Source organism: Pristiophorus japonicus, chromosome 19, assembly GCF_044704955.1.
Source record: "Pristiophorus japonicus isolate sPriJap1 chromosome 19, sPriJap1.hap1, whole genome shotgun sequence".
NCBI classification, from domain to species: Eukaryota; Metazoa; Chordata; class Chondrichthyes; family Pristiophoridae; genus Pristiophorus; species Pristiophorus japonicus.
In genome coordinates, this window is record NC_091995.1 from 71593406 (window position 1) to 71606644 (window position 13239).

Here is a 13239-nt window from a genome sequence, read left to right on the forward strand (position 1 = left end):
GATGAAGGGACCGAGTGTAATGTATCCAAGTTTGCTGATGATACAAAAAGATGGGTGGGAAAGCAAATTGTGAGGAGGACACAAAAAATCTGCAAAGGGATATAGACATGCTAAGTGAGTGGGCAAAAATTTGGCAGATGGAGTATAATGTGGGAAAATGTGAGGTCATCCACTTTGGCAGAAATAATAGAAAAGCAAATTATAATTTAAATGGAGAAAAATTGCAAAGTGCTGCAGTACAGAGGGACCTGGGGGTCCTTGTGCATGAAACACAAAAAGTTAGTATGCAGGTACAGCAAGTAATATTGGCCTTTATTGCAAGGGGGATAGAGTATAAAAGCAGATAAGTCCTGCTACAACTGTACAGGGTATTGGTGAGGCCACACCTGGAGTACTGCATACAGTTTTGCAGTGCTCCCTCAGCTGAAGTGTCAGCCTAGATTTTTTTTTGTGCTCAGAAATCCCTGGAGTGGGACTCGAACCCACAACCTTCTGACTCAGAGGCAAGAGTGCTGTCCACTGAGCCACAACTAACACTGACAAGCAAGAGTTAGCAAAGGACAGGACACAGATAGCTGAGTTTTGAACAAGCAGAGTATTAACGGTCGTCGTGCCTGGAGGTGACAAAAGGTTTGTATAAAAGTCTTGGTACTGGAGAAGTTGAGGCAGTGGTGGAGGACGGAATGGTGGAGGTAAATTGACTTTGAGATGGATGGAATATGGGGTTTACAGCTCAGCTCGGGGTTGACCAGGATCTCAAGGTTGTGAATGCTCTGTTTCTGCCGCCGCACTTTTATCTGGGCCTCGATCTCCTCCTCCTTGTTGATAAATGGTTCATTCTCTGGTTAGCAATCAGTAACCAGTGGGGTGCCGCAGGGATCAGTGCTGGGGCGCCAACTAATTACAATTTATATTAACAACTTGGAAGAAGGGACTGAGTGTTACGTAGCCAAGTTTTCTGACGATACTAAGATGGGAGGAAAAGCAATGTGTGAGGAGGACACAAAAAATCTGCAAAAGGACGTAGACAGGCTAAGTGAGTGGGCAAAAATTTGGCAGATGGAAAGTGAGTTGTCATGCACTTTGGCAGAAAAAAAATCAAAGAGCAAGTTATTATTTAAATGGAGAAAGATTGCAAAGTGCTGCAGTATAGTGGGACCTGGGGGTACTCGTGCATGAAATACAAATGGATAGATAGTATGCAGCTACAGCAAGTGATCAGAAAGGCCAATGGTACCTTGCCCTTTATTGCAAAGGGGATGGAGTATAAAAGCAGGGAAGTCTTGTTACAGGATATTGGTGAGGCCACACCTGGAATACTGCGTGCAGTTTTGGTTTCTGTACTTACGAAAAGATATACTTGCTGTGGAGGCAGTTCAGAGAAGATTCACTAGGTTGATTCCGGGGATGAGGGGATTGACTTATGAGGAAAGGTTGAGTAGGTTGGGCCTCTACTCATTGGAATTCAGAAGAATGAGAGGTGATCTTATCGAAACGTATAAGATTATGAGGGGGCTTGACAAGGTGGATGCAGAGAGGATGTTTCCACTGATAGGGCAGACTAGAACTAGAGGGCATGATCTTAGAATAAGGGGCCACCCATTTAAAACTGAGATGAAGAGAAATTTCTTCTCTCAGAGGGTTGTGGATCTGTGGAATTCGCTGCCTCGGAGAGTTGTGGAAGCTGGGACATTGAATACATTTAAGCCAGAAATAGACAGTTTCTTAAACGATAAAGGAATAAGGGGTTATGGGGAGCGGGCGGGGAAGTGGACCTGAGTCCATGATCGGATCAGACATGGTCATATTAAATGGCAGAGCAGGCTCAAGAGGCCGTATGGCCTACTCCTGCTCCTATTTCTTAATTCTTATGTTCAATCTCAAATGGTAGCCCAGGTGGAGAATGGAGTCAGTGGCAGTTTTCGTCAGAACAGAGGCGATTACGGGGTGATTTGATCGAGGTGTTTCAAATTATGAAGGGTTGGAGCAGATTAGATAGAATCAGAGGGGTGGAAATTTGGTACTGTACATTTTGAGGCACTAATGGCGGTAAATTTTGCGCCGGGAAATGGTTTGCGTCTGCAGCCACAAAATTCATCAGCTGGGCCCTGAGTGTGGGACGGAGCGCGAAGGGAGGCATTCTACACCTCTCCCAGCGCGCTAGACCGGCTGAGCAACTGAAAATCCCGAGCTAGACAGCCGGCCTCGGAGCGCCCTAAGAGAGGCTTTCCGGGGAGAAAAGAAAATCAGCAAAAAAACACCAAACACATTCCCAACATCTTACTGACGCCACAGAAGCATAAATCACAAAGTGAATAAAATAAAAAACAATCACATAGACATTACGTGACTACACTCCAAAAGTACTTCATTGGCTGTAAAGTGCTTTGAGACATCCGGTGCTCGTGAAAGGCGCTATATAAATCCAAATCTTTCTTTCACTGCCGCTGGTACAGCTTGGACCGCCCGCTTTCCCAAGCGGTACCACAAGGGTGCGCTATGGGGCCCCCAGAAAACCAATTTCAAAACAGTGTCGCAACTCGGGGAGTTGCACACAGGCTCGCCTCTCCCAGGTGGTACTGTAAAACTGGCAACTAATGTCTTGGCGGGAAGCTGGAAGCTGACTGTCCTCCTAGAAATGATTTCTGCCGCCATTACCGCCCCTCCAGGGCGCGAACAGAGGTGGCAACAGACAGAATTTCCACCCCATGGTTTTATGAAAGGGAAATCATGTTTGACAAATTTACTGAAGTTCTTTGAGGATATAACGAGGGTAGATAAGGGGGAACAAGTGGATGCAGTGTATTTGGATTTCCAAAAGGCATTCGATAAGGTGCCACATAAAAGGTTACTGCACAAGATAAAAGTTCACGGGGTTGAGGGTAATATATTAGCATTGATGGAGGATTGGCTAACTAACAGAAAACAGAGAGTCGGGATAAATGGGTCATTTTCCAGTTGGCAATCAGTAACTAGTGGGGTGCCGCAGGGATCAGTGCTGGGGCTTCAACTATTTACAATCTATATTAATGACTTGGATGAAGGGACCGAGTATAATGTAGCCAAGTTTGCTGATGACACAAAGATGGGTCGGAAAGCAAGTTGTGAGGAGGACTCAAAGAATCTGCAAAGGGATATAGACAGGCTAAGTGAGTGGGCAAACATTTGGCAGATGGAGTATAATGTGGGAAAGTGTAAGGTTATCCACTTTGGCAGGAAAAAAAAATATTATTTAAATGGGGGGAGACTTAGGGGGCCTTGTGCATGAAACACAAAAAGTTAGTATGCAGGTACAGCAAGTAATCAAGAAAGCAAATGGAATGTTGGCCTTTATTGCAAGGGGGATAGAGTATACAAACTGGGAAGTCCTGCTACAGCTGTACAGGATATTGGTGAGACCACACCTGGAGTACTGCGTACAATTTTAGCCTCCGTATTTAAGGAAGGATATACTTGCATTGGAGGCAGTTCAGAGAAGCTTCACTAGGTTGATTCCTGAGATGAAGGGGTTGACTTATGAAGAAAGGTTGAGCAGGTTGGGCCTCTACTTATTGGAGTTTAGAAGAATGAGAGGTGATCTTATTGAAACAGACTGAGGGGGCTCGACAAGGTAGATGCAGAGAGGATGTTTCCCATTGTGGGGGAATCTGAACTAGGGGGCATAGTTTCAGTATATGGGGTCGCCCATTTAGAACTGAGATAAAGAGGAATTTCTTCTCTTAGAGGGTCACAAATCTGTGGAATTCTCTGCCCCAGAGAGCTGTGGAGGCTGGTTCATTGAATATATTTAAGGTAGAGATAGACAGATTTATGGTTATGGGGAGCGGGCAGGGAAATGGAGCTGAACCCATGATCAGATCCGCCATCCGCTCTAAGTGGAGGCAGAGCATCCGGGAGGGCGCTGAGTACCTCAAGTCTCGTCGCCGAGAGCATGCAGAAAACAAGCGCAGGCAGCGGAAGGAGCATGCGGCAAACCTGTCCCACCCACCCTTTCCTTCAATGACTGTCTGTCCCACCTGTGACAGAGACTGTAATTCCCGTATTGGTCTGTTCAGCCACCTGAGAACTCACTTTTAGAGTGGAAGCAAGTCTTCCTCGATTTTGAGGGACTGCCTATGATGAAGTGGCGGAGCAGGCTCGGAGGGCTAGATGGCCTACTCCGGCTCCTATTTCTTATGTTCTTATGTTTCTTCAACACAAGCAATCTGACAACACAGAGGCAGTTGAAGGATGGCGAAGTGACGGAGAGATAGAGCTGGGCGTCATCAAACAACACGCAGCAGCTGAGCGCCTGTCTTCCGATGATGTTCCCAGGAATAGCGTTTAGTCATAAATCCGCCTGAGGCAGTATCAGTTTAACCAGATAGGGCCCTCTCACTACTTGAATCACAAGGACCTGGATCACACTCTGTCCTACAGGGAGCTGAGGGAGTGTTCTGTACAGGAAGGAGAGCACAGAGCTGGTTTTTGCCAGGTTGGAAGTGCTTGTGCTAAACTGCCCCATTATGGCGGTGTGAGCTGTGAAGAGGATGCCAAGAGGCTGCAGGGTGACTTGGACAGGTTAGGTGAGTGGGCAAATGCATGGCAGATGCAGTATAATGTGGATAAGTGTGAGGTTATCCACTTTGGTGGCAAAAACAGGAAGGCAGAATATTATCTGAATGGTGACAGATTAGGAAAAGGGGAGGTGCAATGAGACCTGGGTGTCATGGTACATCAGTCATTGAAAGTTGGCATGCAGGTACAGCAGGCGGTGAAAAAGGCAAATGGCATGTTGGCCTTCATAGCGAGAGGATTTGAGTATAGGAGCAGGGAAGTCTTACTGCAGTTGTACAGGGCCTTGGTGAGGCCACACCTTGAATATTGTGTGCAATTTTGGTCTCCTAAGTTGAGGAAGGACTTTCTTGCTATAGAGGAAGTGCAGCGAAGGTTCACCAGACTGATTCCCGGGATGGCAGGACTGACATATGAAGAAAGACTGGATCGACTAGGCTTATATTCACTGGAATTTAGAATTTATGAGAGGGGATCCCATAGAAACATATAAAATTCTGACGGGATTGGACAGGTTAGGTGCAGGAAGAATGTTCCCGATGTTGGGGAAGTCCAGAACCAGGGGTCACAGTCTAAGGATAAGGGGTAAGCCATTTAGGACCGAGATGAGGAGAAACTTCTTCACTGAGAGAATTGTGAACCTGTGGAATTCTCTACCACAGAAAGTTGTTGAGTCCAGTTTATTAGATATATTCAAAAGGGAGTTAGATGTGGCCCTTACGGCTAAAGGAAATCAAGGGGTTGGAGAGAAAGCAGGAATGGGATACTGAAGTTGCATGATCAGCAATGATCATATTGAATGGTGGTGCAGGTTCGAAGGGCCGAATGGCCTACTCCTGCACCTATTTTCTTTGTTTCTATAAAATACTTTGTTTTAATTACCAGAGCTGTGTGCAGGAACAACTTCAGAAAGCAATCAACGGGCTTATAAAGCTGGAGAAGGAGCAGAGTTCCCCAAGAGTGTATACTCCAGATGCAGCTCTGAAGAGGTTGGTACTGGTACTATGAGTAGAATTCGGAATGGGCCAGATTGATTTCTGGCATGGCCAGGTGTACTAGTGAGAAAGGACTTGCATTGATATAGTGCCTTTCACGTCCTTGGGATGTCCCAAAAACTTCACATTACATCTGAAGTGCAGTCACTGTTATATAAATGTAAGAATTAGGAGCAGGAGTCGGCCATTCAGCCCCTCGAGCCTGCTCCGCCATTCAATAAGATCACGGCTGATCTTTGACCTCAACTCCACTTTCCCGCCCGATCCACTGATTCCCCTAGGGTCTAAATATCTATCGATTTCAGCCTTGAATATACTCAGCAATTCAGCATCCACAGCCCTCTGGGGTAGAGAATTCCAAAGATTCACCACTCTCTGAGTGAAGAAATTTCTCCTCATCCCAGTCCTAAATGGCCGACCCCTTATCCTGAGACACTGCCCCTTGGTTCTAAAATTGCAGCCTGGGGAAACAACCGCTCAGCATCTACCCTGTCAAGCTCTCTCACAATCTTACGTCTCAATGTTGTCCCGTAGGTGACTGACCAATTAATCTGTTTTGCTGGTGTTGGTAAAGGTTGCAATGTTGGCTAGGACACGAGGGCAGACCTCCCTGGTCTTTTCCAGCAGTGGCCATGGGATCCTTTACATGCACCTGAGCAGGCAGACGGGTTCCCACTTCAACGTCTCATAGAAACATAGAAAATAGGAGCAGTAGTAGGCCATTCAGCCCTTCGAGTCTGCACCGCCATTCAATATGATCACGGCTGATCCTCTTATTTCAACACCATATTCCCGCTTTTTCCTCATACCCCTTGATGTCTTTTGTTTCTAGAAATCTATCTATCTCCCTCTTAAATACATTCAGTGACTTGGCCTCCACAGCCTTCTGAGTGGAAACATTTCTCCTCATCTCGGTCCTAAATTTCCTACCCTGTATCCTGAGACTGTGACCCCTTGTTCTAGACTTCCCAGCCAGGGGAAACATCCTCCCCGCATTCAGTCTGTCCAACTCGGTCAGAATTGTATATGTTTCAATGAGATCCCCTCTCATTCTTCTAAACTCTCGTGAATACAGGCCTAATCGATCCAATCTCTCCTCATACGACAGTCCTGCCATCCCAGGAATCAGTCTGGTGAACCTTCGCTGCACTCCCTCCATGGCCAGTATATCCTTTCTTAGGTCAGGAGACCAAAACTGCACACAATACTCCAGGTGCGGTCTCACCAAGGCCCTGTACAACTGCAGCAAGACATCTAAGACATCTCGTCTGAAAGATTTTTTTTTTCAAAAATATACTTTATTCATATAAAATTTTCACAATACACTGGAAAATAGCTCAGTACCTTACGGTCAGCAATTCCATACAATTTGTTTGGATGCTGACAGCAGTTCCATACAATGCACTAGCGTGTTTCAAGGTACAGTTTAGTACAATCCGTAAATCACGTTACATGTAGTACTGTGCAAATAAGGGTATTACATGGAGCAGATGAGAACAGGTTTACATTATGTTCCAGGATACATTTCAATACCGATCACGAAACACGTTACATGTAGCACTATACAGATGAAAGCAGTACACGGAACGGATGAGAATACATTTACATTTCTTTACAAGTTACTAAACAGTGCAGAGACTTTCATTACACATGGCACAACACAGGTGTTTTTCAGTACATGGTGCTCTATGTATACAAGCAGATTAACAAATACAGCCAGATTACCTGAAGGTGTTGGGAATATGGTTCGGAGCGGACGGGGCGTGCGCCAAAAACTGGGAAGAGCGTATCGCCAAAGTGAAGCAAAAACTGGGATGGTGGAAGCTGCGCTTCCTCTCCATGGCAGGAAAGAACCTGGTCATCAGGAGAGAGGTGCTCTCGGGGTTGCTGCACGTGGCACAGGTCTGGCCCATCTCTCGCTCCTGTGCCGCGGCAGTCACCCACTTTGTCTGATGGTCCAAAATGGACCGTGTCCGCAGAGACACGATGTACAAATCTCTGGACAGTGGAGGAAAGGATGTTCCAAACGTGGCCCTCATCCCGATGGCCGCCTTTGTGTGCGGCTGCATCAAGCTGTGCGCAGCTCCCCAGTACGCAAACACCAAGTGTCACTACATGCTGAGGTTCTACCTGTCCCCGGCGTTGCGAAGGATGGGCCTGACCATGCTGCCGCGAAACGACCCCACCAGTTGGACCATGCCTGTCCACCTGTCCTTCGTGGAAACGTTTTTAACCACAAAGCCATAAAACAGTGGTCAGCACGTAAGGTCCTGGACGCCCTACGAAAGAAGGAGAGGGTGGACCCTGTCGGGTGGTTCCCTGAGCAGACTGTCGAACTCGTTTGGCAGAACGTCTCATCGCCAGAGCTTACACACAAGCACCAAGACGTAGCTTGGTTGGCGGTGAGGAGGGCCTTACCCGTCAGAGCATTCATGCACTGCCGACGTCTCAGCAGCACGGCACGGTGCCCCCGAGTCGGCTGCGGGGCGGACGAGACTGTCACCCATCTCCTTCAGGATTGCGCCTTCGCAAGGCAGGTTTGGAAAGAGATGCAGTGGTTGCTGTCGAGGTTCATCCCGAGCAGCTCCGTAACACAGGACTCTGTGCTCTACGGGCTGTTCCCAGGGACACACACCGAGACAGACATCACCTGCTGCTGGAGGGCCATCAACTCGGTGAAAGATGCACTTTGGTCTTGCCGAAACTTGCTGGTCTTCGTGTTGCAGACTGGCGCAATCCAAGATCCAGGATTACGTGCTGAGGGACGCACTAAAAATTGGTGCAGTCGCCGCAAAGGCACGGTGGGGAAGGGCCACAGTTTAAAGCCCTTCCGCCACGGTAGACCCAGGGGCTGGAATCAGTACAAAACACCCCTTGGGCTGCAATGGTAAACCCTTTGTATACATAGAGCACCATGATCTGCAAACACCTATGTCGTGCCATGTATAATGCAAGTTCTGTTACGTAATGTATGTTGCAAGGAAATGTAACTGTACACTCACCCATTCCGTGTACCGTATAGTGCCACATGTAATGTAATTTGTTGACTGTATTACAATGTATCCTGGATTGTACTGAAATGTACCTCGAAATGTAAAGCAAGCAAATCTATTGAACGGAACTGCGGTCAGCATCTAAATGTATTGTATGGAATTGCTGACCGCATCCAAATGTACTGAACTGCTTTCCAATGTATTGTGCAAATTTTTATATGAATAAAGTATATTTTGAAATAAAAAAGAAGTACAGCCCAAGGGGGGTCTGATTCCATCCCCTGGGTTTACCGTGGTGGAAGGGCTTTAAACTGTCTCTTCCCCTCGGTCGCAAAACCTAATTGCATTAGATAGGCACATCCCGAGGTCAGTTAGAGCCTCCTTCGGCTTCGCCACTTCCTGAAATGGTTGTTCTCCGTAGATTGGCGGATGCTTGTAAATCCCCTGGCTCCCGATCAAGGTGTTTAAAAAAAAACAGCAAAGGGCTAGATTTCCCCCCCCGCCTCCTCTTTGAAGGTTGTTTTGTTTCTGTAACAGTGTGAAACTTTGAAGTGTGGGGTCAGGATCTTGATGGGCTGAAAGATTTCACATGGGAATTATCATCATGCATTGCTGTAGTCAGATCTCTCCGTGAGGAAGGGAACCCCTAAGTGGATGGGTGTCAGTGGCATCATCATCGTAGGCGGTCCCTCAAACAAGGATGACTTGCTTCCACATGGGTTCACAGATGTTTCAATGAAGGGCTCGATGTTCCAGTCCTGAACTCCAACTGAAGGGTGGAAGATGCCTGTGGGTGGATTTGTTTAACGTGTGGTGACCGTTGCACATCAGCCACCACACGGGCCTGACAGAGCTCGGTCTTGGTCCAGTGGCAAGGGTAAACCAGGACGATGGAGACCAGCTCTGTTTCATGGACATAGTGCGCACACATATCGCAGTGTGGGCTGGCCTGTTCTGCCCCTGGGCCCACGCCTCTTCTGGGCCCCGTACCCTCATCTGTCCCACCTCCGCTGTACTTGAGACATGAATGCAGTTTCAGGCTCCCATTTTACAAACAAGTTTGGGGCGGATCTTCAGCTCCTTTGCGTTCCGTTTTTCACCCCGGAGTGGCGGCAATGGCGGCGGTAAGGTGTCTTGGGCGGGCGGTCAGCCTCCAGCGCCCCACGGCGATCCTCGGCACGGAGCAGCACCGCCCGGAGGAGCTGCGCCCGGTGTGCCACGCCCCCGGTTGTGACACCGGCGCGGCCCGCACTGACCGCCCGGGAAACCAGGGCAGCTCGGAAATACCGACAGCGGAGAGGTAGGGAGCGGACTCCTAAGATAAGGATTATTGTTTTTTTTCTTTTAATTTTTTTTGCGATTTGTGTTGTGGTGGCGTGGGCAATGTTTTGGGAATGTTTTTGTGGGGGGTTTTTTTAGTTTTTTTTCCTGCCCAGGCATCTCCCGGAGCGCTCCTGGCCTGGCTCTTTAGCTCGGATCTTCCCGTACAACGCCTCCCTTAGCGCTGCGCCCCCTGACTCGGGGCCCAGCTGCCCAATTTTACTTAGTGAGACGCAAACTATTTCCAGTTGCAAACTTTACCGTCTTGAAATCATCAAAGCTGAAAATCCAAGTTTTGTCCTTATTTACCACATCGTATGAACCCTCTGTTGGATCTCTATTTTGTATCCTTTAAATGTGATACACTGGCCGTCTTCGTCCTCCTCAACCCCTGCCTTTGACACAGTCAAACACACCATCCTACTCCAACGTCTCTCCTGCATCGTGCAGTTAAGCAGGACTACCCTACCGTGGTTCCACTCTTAACCGGCCGATTGTAGCCAGAGCATCTCCAGCAATGGCCCCCTACACTGTAACCCCCTGGAGTCCCCTAAGGATCTACCCATGCCCCTCTCCCCCTCCTCATCTACACGCTGCCCCTTGGTGAAGTCACCCACAGAAATGGGGCTCTGTTTCTACGTACACGCTGATGCCACCCAGCTCCAGCTTTCCAGCACTTCTCTGGACCCTTTCACTACCTTTGTGTTGTCAGATTGATTGTCTGAATCCAATCCTGGACTAGTTACCATTTCCTTCAGCGTTTCCGACATCATGATCATCATCATAGGCAGTCCCTCGAAACAAACATAGAAACATAGAAAATAGGTGCAGGAGTAGGCCATTCGGCCCTTCGAGCCTGCACCGCCATTCAATGAGTTCATGGCTGAACATGCAACCTCAGTACCCCATTCCTGCTTTCTCGCCATACCCCTTGATCTTCCTAGTAGTAAGGACTATATCTAACTCCTTTTTGAATATATTTAGTGAATTGGCCTCAACAACTTTCTGTGGTAGAGAATTCCACAGGTTCTCCACTCTTTGGGTGAAGAAGTTTCTCCTCATCTCAGTCCTAAATGGCTCACCTCTTATCCTTAGACTGTGACCCCTGGTTCTGGACTTCTCCAACATTGGGAACATTCTTCCTGCATCTAACCTGTCTAAACCCGTCAGAATTTTAAACGTTTCTATGAGATCCCCTCTCATTCTTCTGAACTCCAGTCAATACAAGCCCAGTTGATCCAGTCTTTCTTGATATGTCAGTCCCACCATCCCGGGAATCAGTCTGGTGAACCTTTGCTTCACTCCCTCAATAGCAAGAATGTCCTTCCTCAAGTTATGAGACCAAAACTGTACACAATACTCCAGGTGTGGCCTCACCAAGGCCCTGTACAACTGTAGCAATACCTCCCTGCCCCTGTACTCAAATCCCCTCGCTATGAAGGCCAACATGCCATTTGCTTTCTTAACCGCCTGCTGTACCTGCATGCCAACCTTCAATGACTGATGTACTATGACACCCAGGTCTTGTTGCACCTCCCCTTTTCCTAATCTGTCACCATTCAGATAATAGTCTGTCTCTCTGTTTTTACCACCAAAGTGGATAACCTCACATTTATCCACATTATACTTCATCTGCCATGCATTTGCCCACTCACCTAACCTATCCAAGTCACTCTGCAGCCTCATAGCATCCTCCTCGCAGCTCACACTGCCACCCAACTTAGTGTCATCCGCAAATTTGGAGATACTACATTTAATCACCTCGTCCAAATCATTAATGTACAATGTAAACAGCTGGGGCCCCAGCACAGAACCTTGCGGTACCCCACTAGTCACTGCCTGCCATTCTGAAAAGTACCTATTTACTCCTACTCTTTGCTTCCTGTCTGACAACCAGTTCTCAATCCATGTCAGCACACTACCCCCAATCCCATGTGCTTTAACTTTGCACATTAATCTCTTGTGTGGAACCTTGTCGAAAGCCTTCTGAAAGTCCAAATATACCACATCAACTGGTTCTCCCTTGTCCACTCTACTGGAAACATCCTCAAAAAATTCCAGAAGATTTGTCAAGCATGATTTCCCTTTCACAAATCCATGCTGACTTTGACCTATCATGTCACCTCTTTCCAAATGCGCTGCTATGACATCCTTAATAATTGGTTCCATCATTTTACCCACTACTGATGTCAGGCTGACCGGTCTATAATTCCCTGTTTTCTCTCTCCCTCCTTTTTTAAAAAGTGGGGTTACATTGGCTACCCTCCACTCGATAGGAACTGATCCAGAGTCTATGGAATGTTGGAAAATGACTGTCAATGCATCCGCTATTTCGAAGGCCACCTCCTTAAGTACTCTGGGATGCAGTCCATCAGGCCCTGGGGATTTATCGGCCTTCAATCCCATCAATTTCCCCAACACAATTTCCTGACTAATAAGGATTTCCCTCAGTTCCTCCTTCTTACTAGACCCTCTGACCCCTTTTATATCCGGAAGGTTGTTTGTGTCCTCCTTAGTGAATACCGAACCAAAGTACTTGTTCAATTGGTCCGCCATTTCTTTGTTCCCCATTATGACTTCCCCTGATTCTGACTGCAAGAGACCTACGTTTGTCTTTACTAACCTTTTTCTCTTTACATATCTATAGAAACTTTTGCAGTCCGTCTTAATGTTACCTGCAAGCTTCCTCTCGTACTCTATTTTCCCTGCCCTAATCCAACCCTTTGTCCTCCTCTGCTGAGTTCTAAATTTCTCCCAGTCCCCAGGTTCACTGCTATTTCTGGCCAATTTGTATGCCACTTCCTTGGCTTTAATACTATCCCTGATTTCCCTTGATAGCCACGGTTGAGCCATCTTCCCTTTTTTATTTTTACGCCAGACAGGGATGTACAATTGTTGTAGTTCATCCATGCGGTCTCTAAATGTCTGCCATTGCCCATCCACTGTCAACCCCTTAAGTATCATTCGCCAATCTATCCTAGCCAATTCACGCCTCATACCTTCAAAGTTACCCTTCTTTAAGTTCTGGACCATGGTCTCTGAATTAACTGTTTCATTCTCCATCCTAATGTAGAATTCCACCATATTATGGTCACTCTGCCCCAAGGGGCCTCGCACAATGAGATTACTAATTAATCCTCTCTCATTACACAGCACCCAGTCTAAGATGGCCTCCCCTTGAGTTGGTTCCTCGACATATTGGTCTAGAAAACCATCCCTTATGCACTCCAGGAAATCCTCCTCCACCGTATTGCTTCCAGTTTGGTTAGCCCAATCTATATGCATATTAAAGTCACCCATGATAACTGCTGCACCTTTATTGCATGCACCCCTAATTTCCTGTTTGATGCCCTCCCCAACATCACTACTACTGTTTG

The 13239-nt window shown here is 47.3% G+C and overlaps 1 protein-coding gene across 3 annotated transcripts in view; it reads left to right on the plus strand.

Moving 5' to 3' along the window:
- Positions 1-13239, plus strand: part of serhl (serine hydrolase like) — a 72497-nt gene that overhangs the window by 28264 nt on the left and 30994 nt on the right. For all 3 annotated transcript variants that reach the window (XM_070861569.1, XM_070861570.1, XM_070861571.1), the window contains one exon: positions 5440-5543. In XM_070861569.1, coding sequence (XP_070717670.1) covers positions 5440-5543 — 104 coding nt within the window. The remainder of the gene's footprint in view (positions 1-5439; positions 5544-13239) is intronic.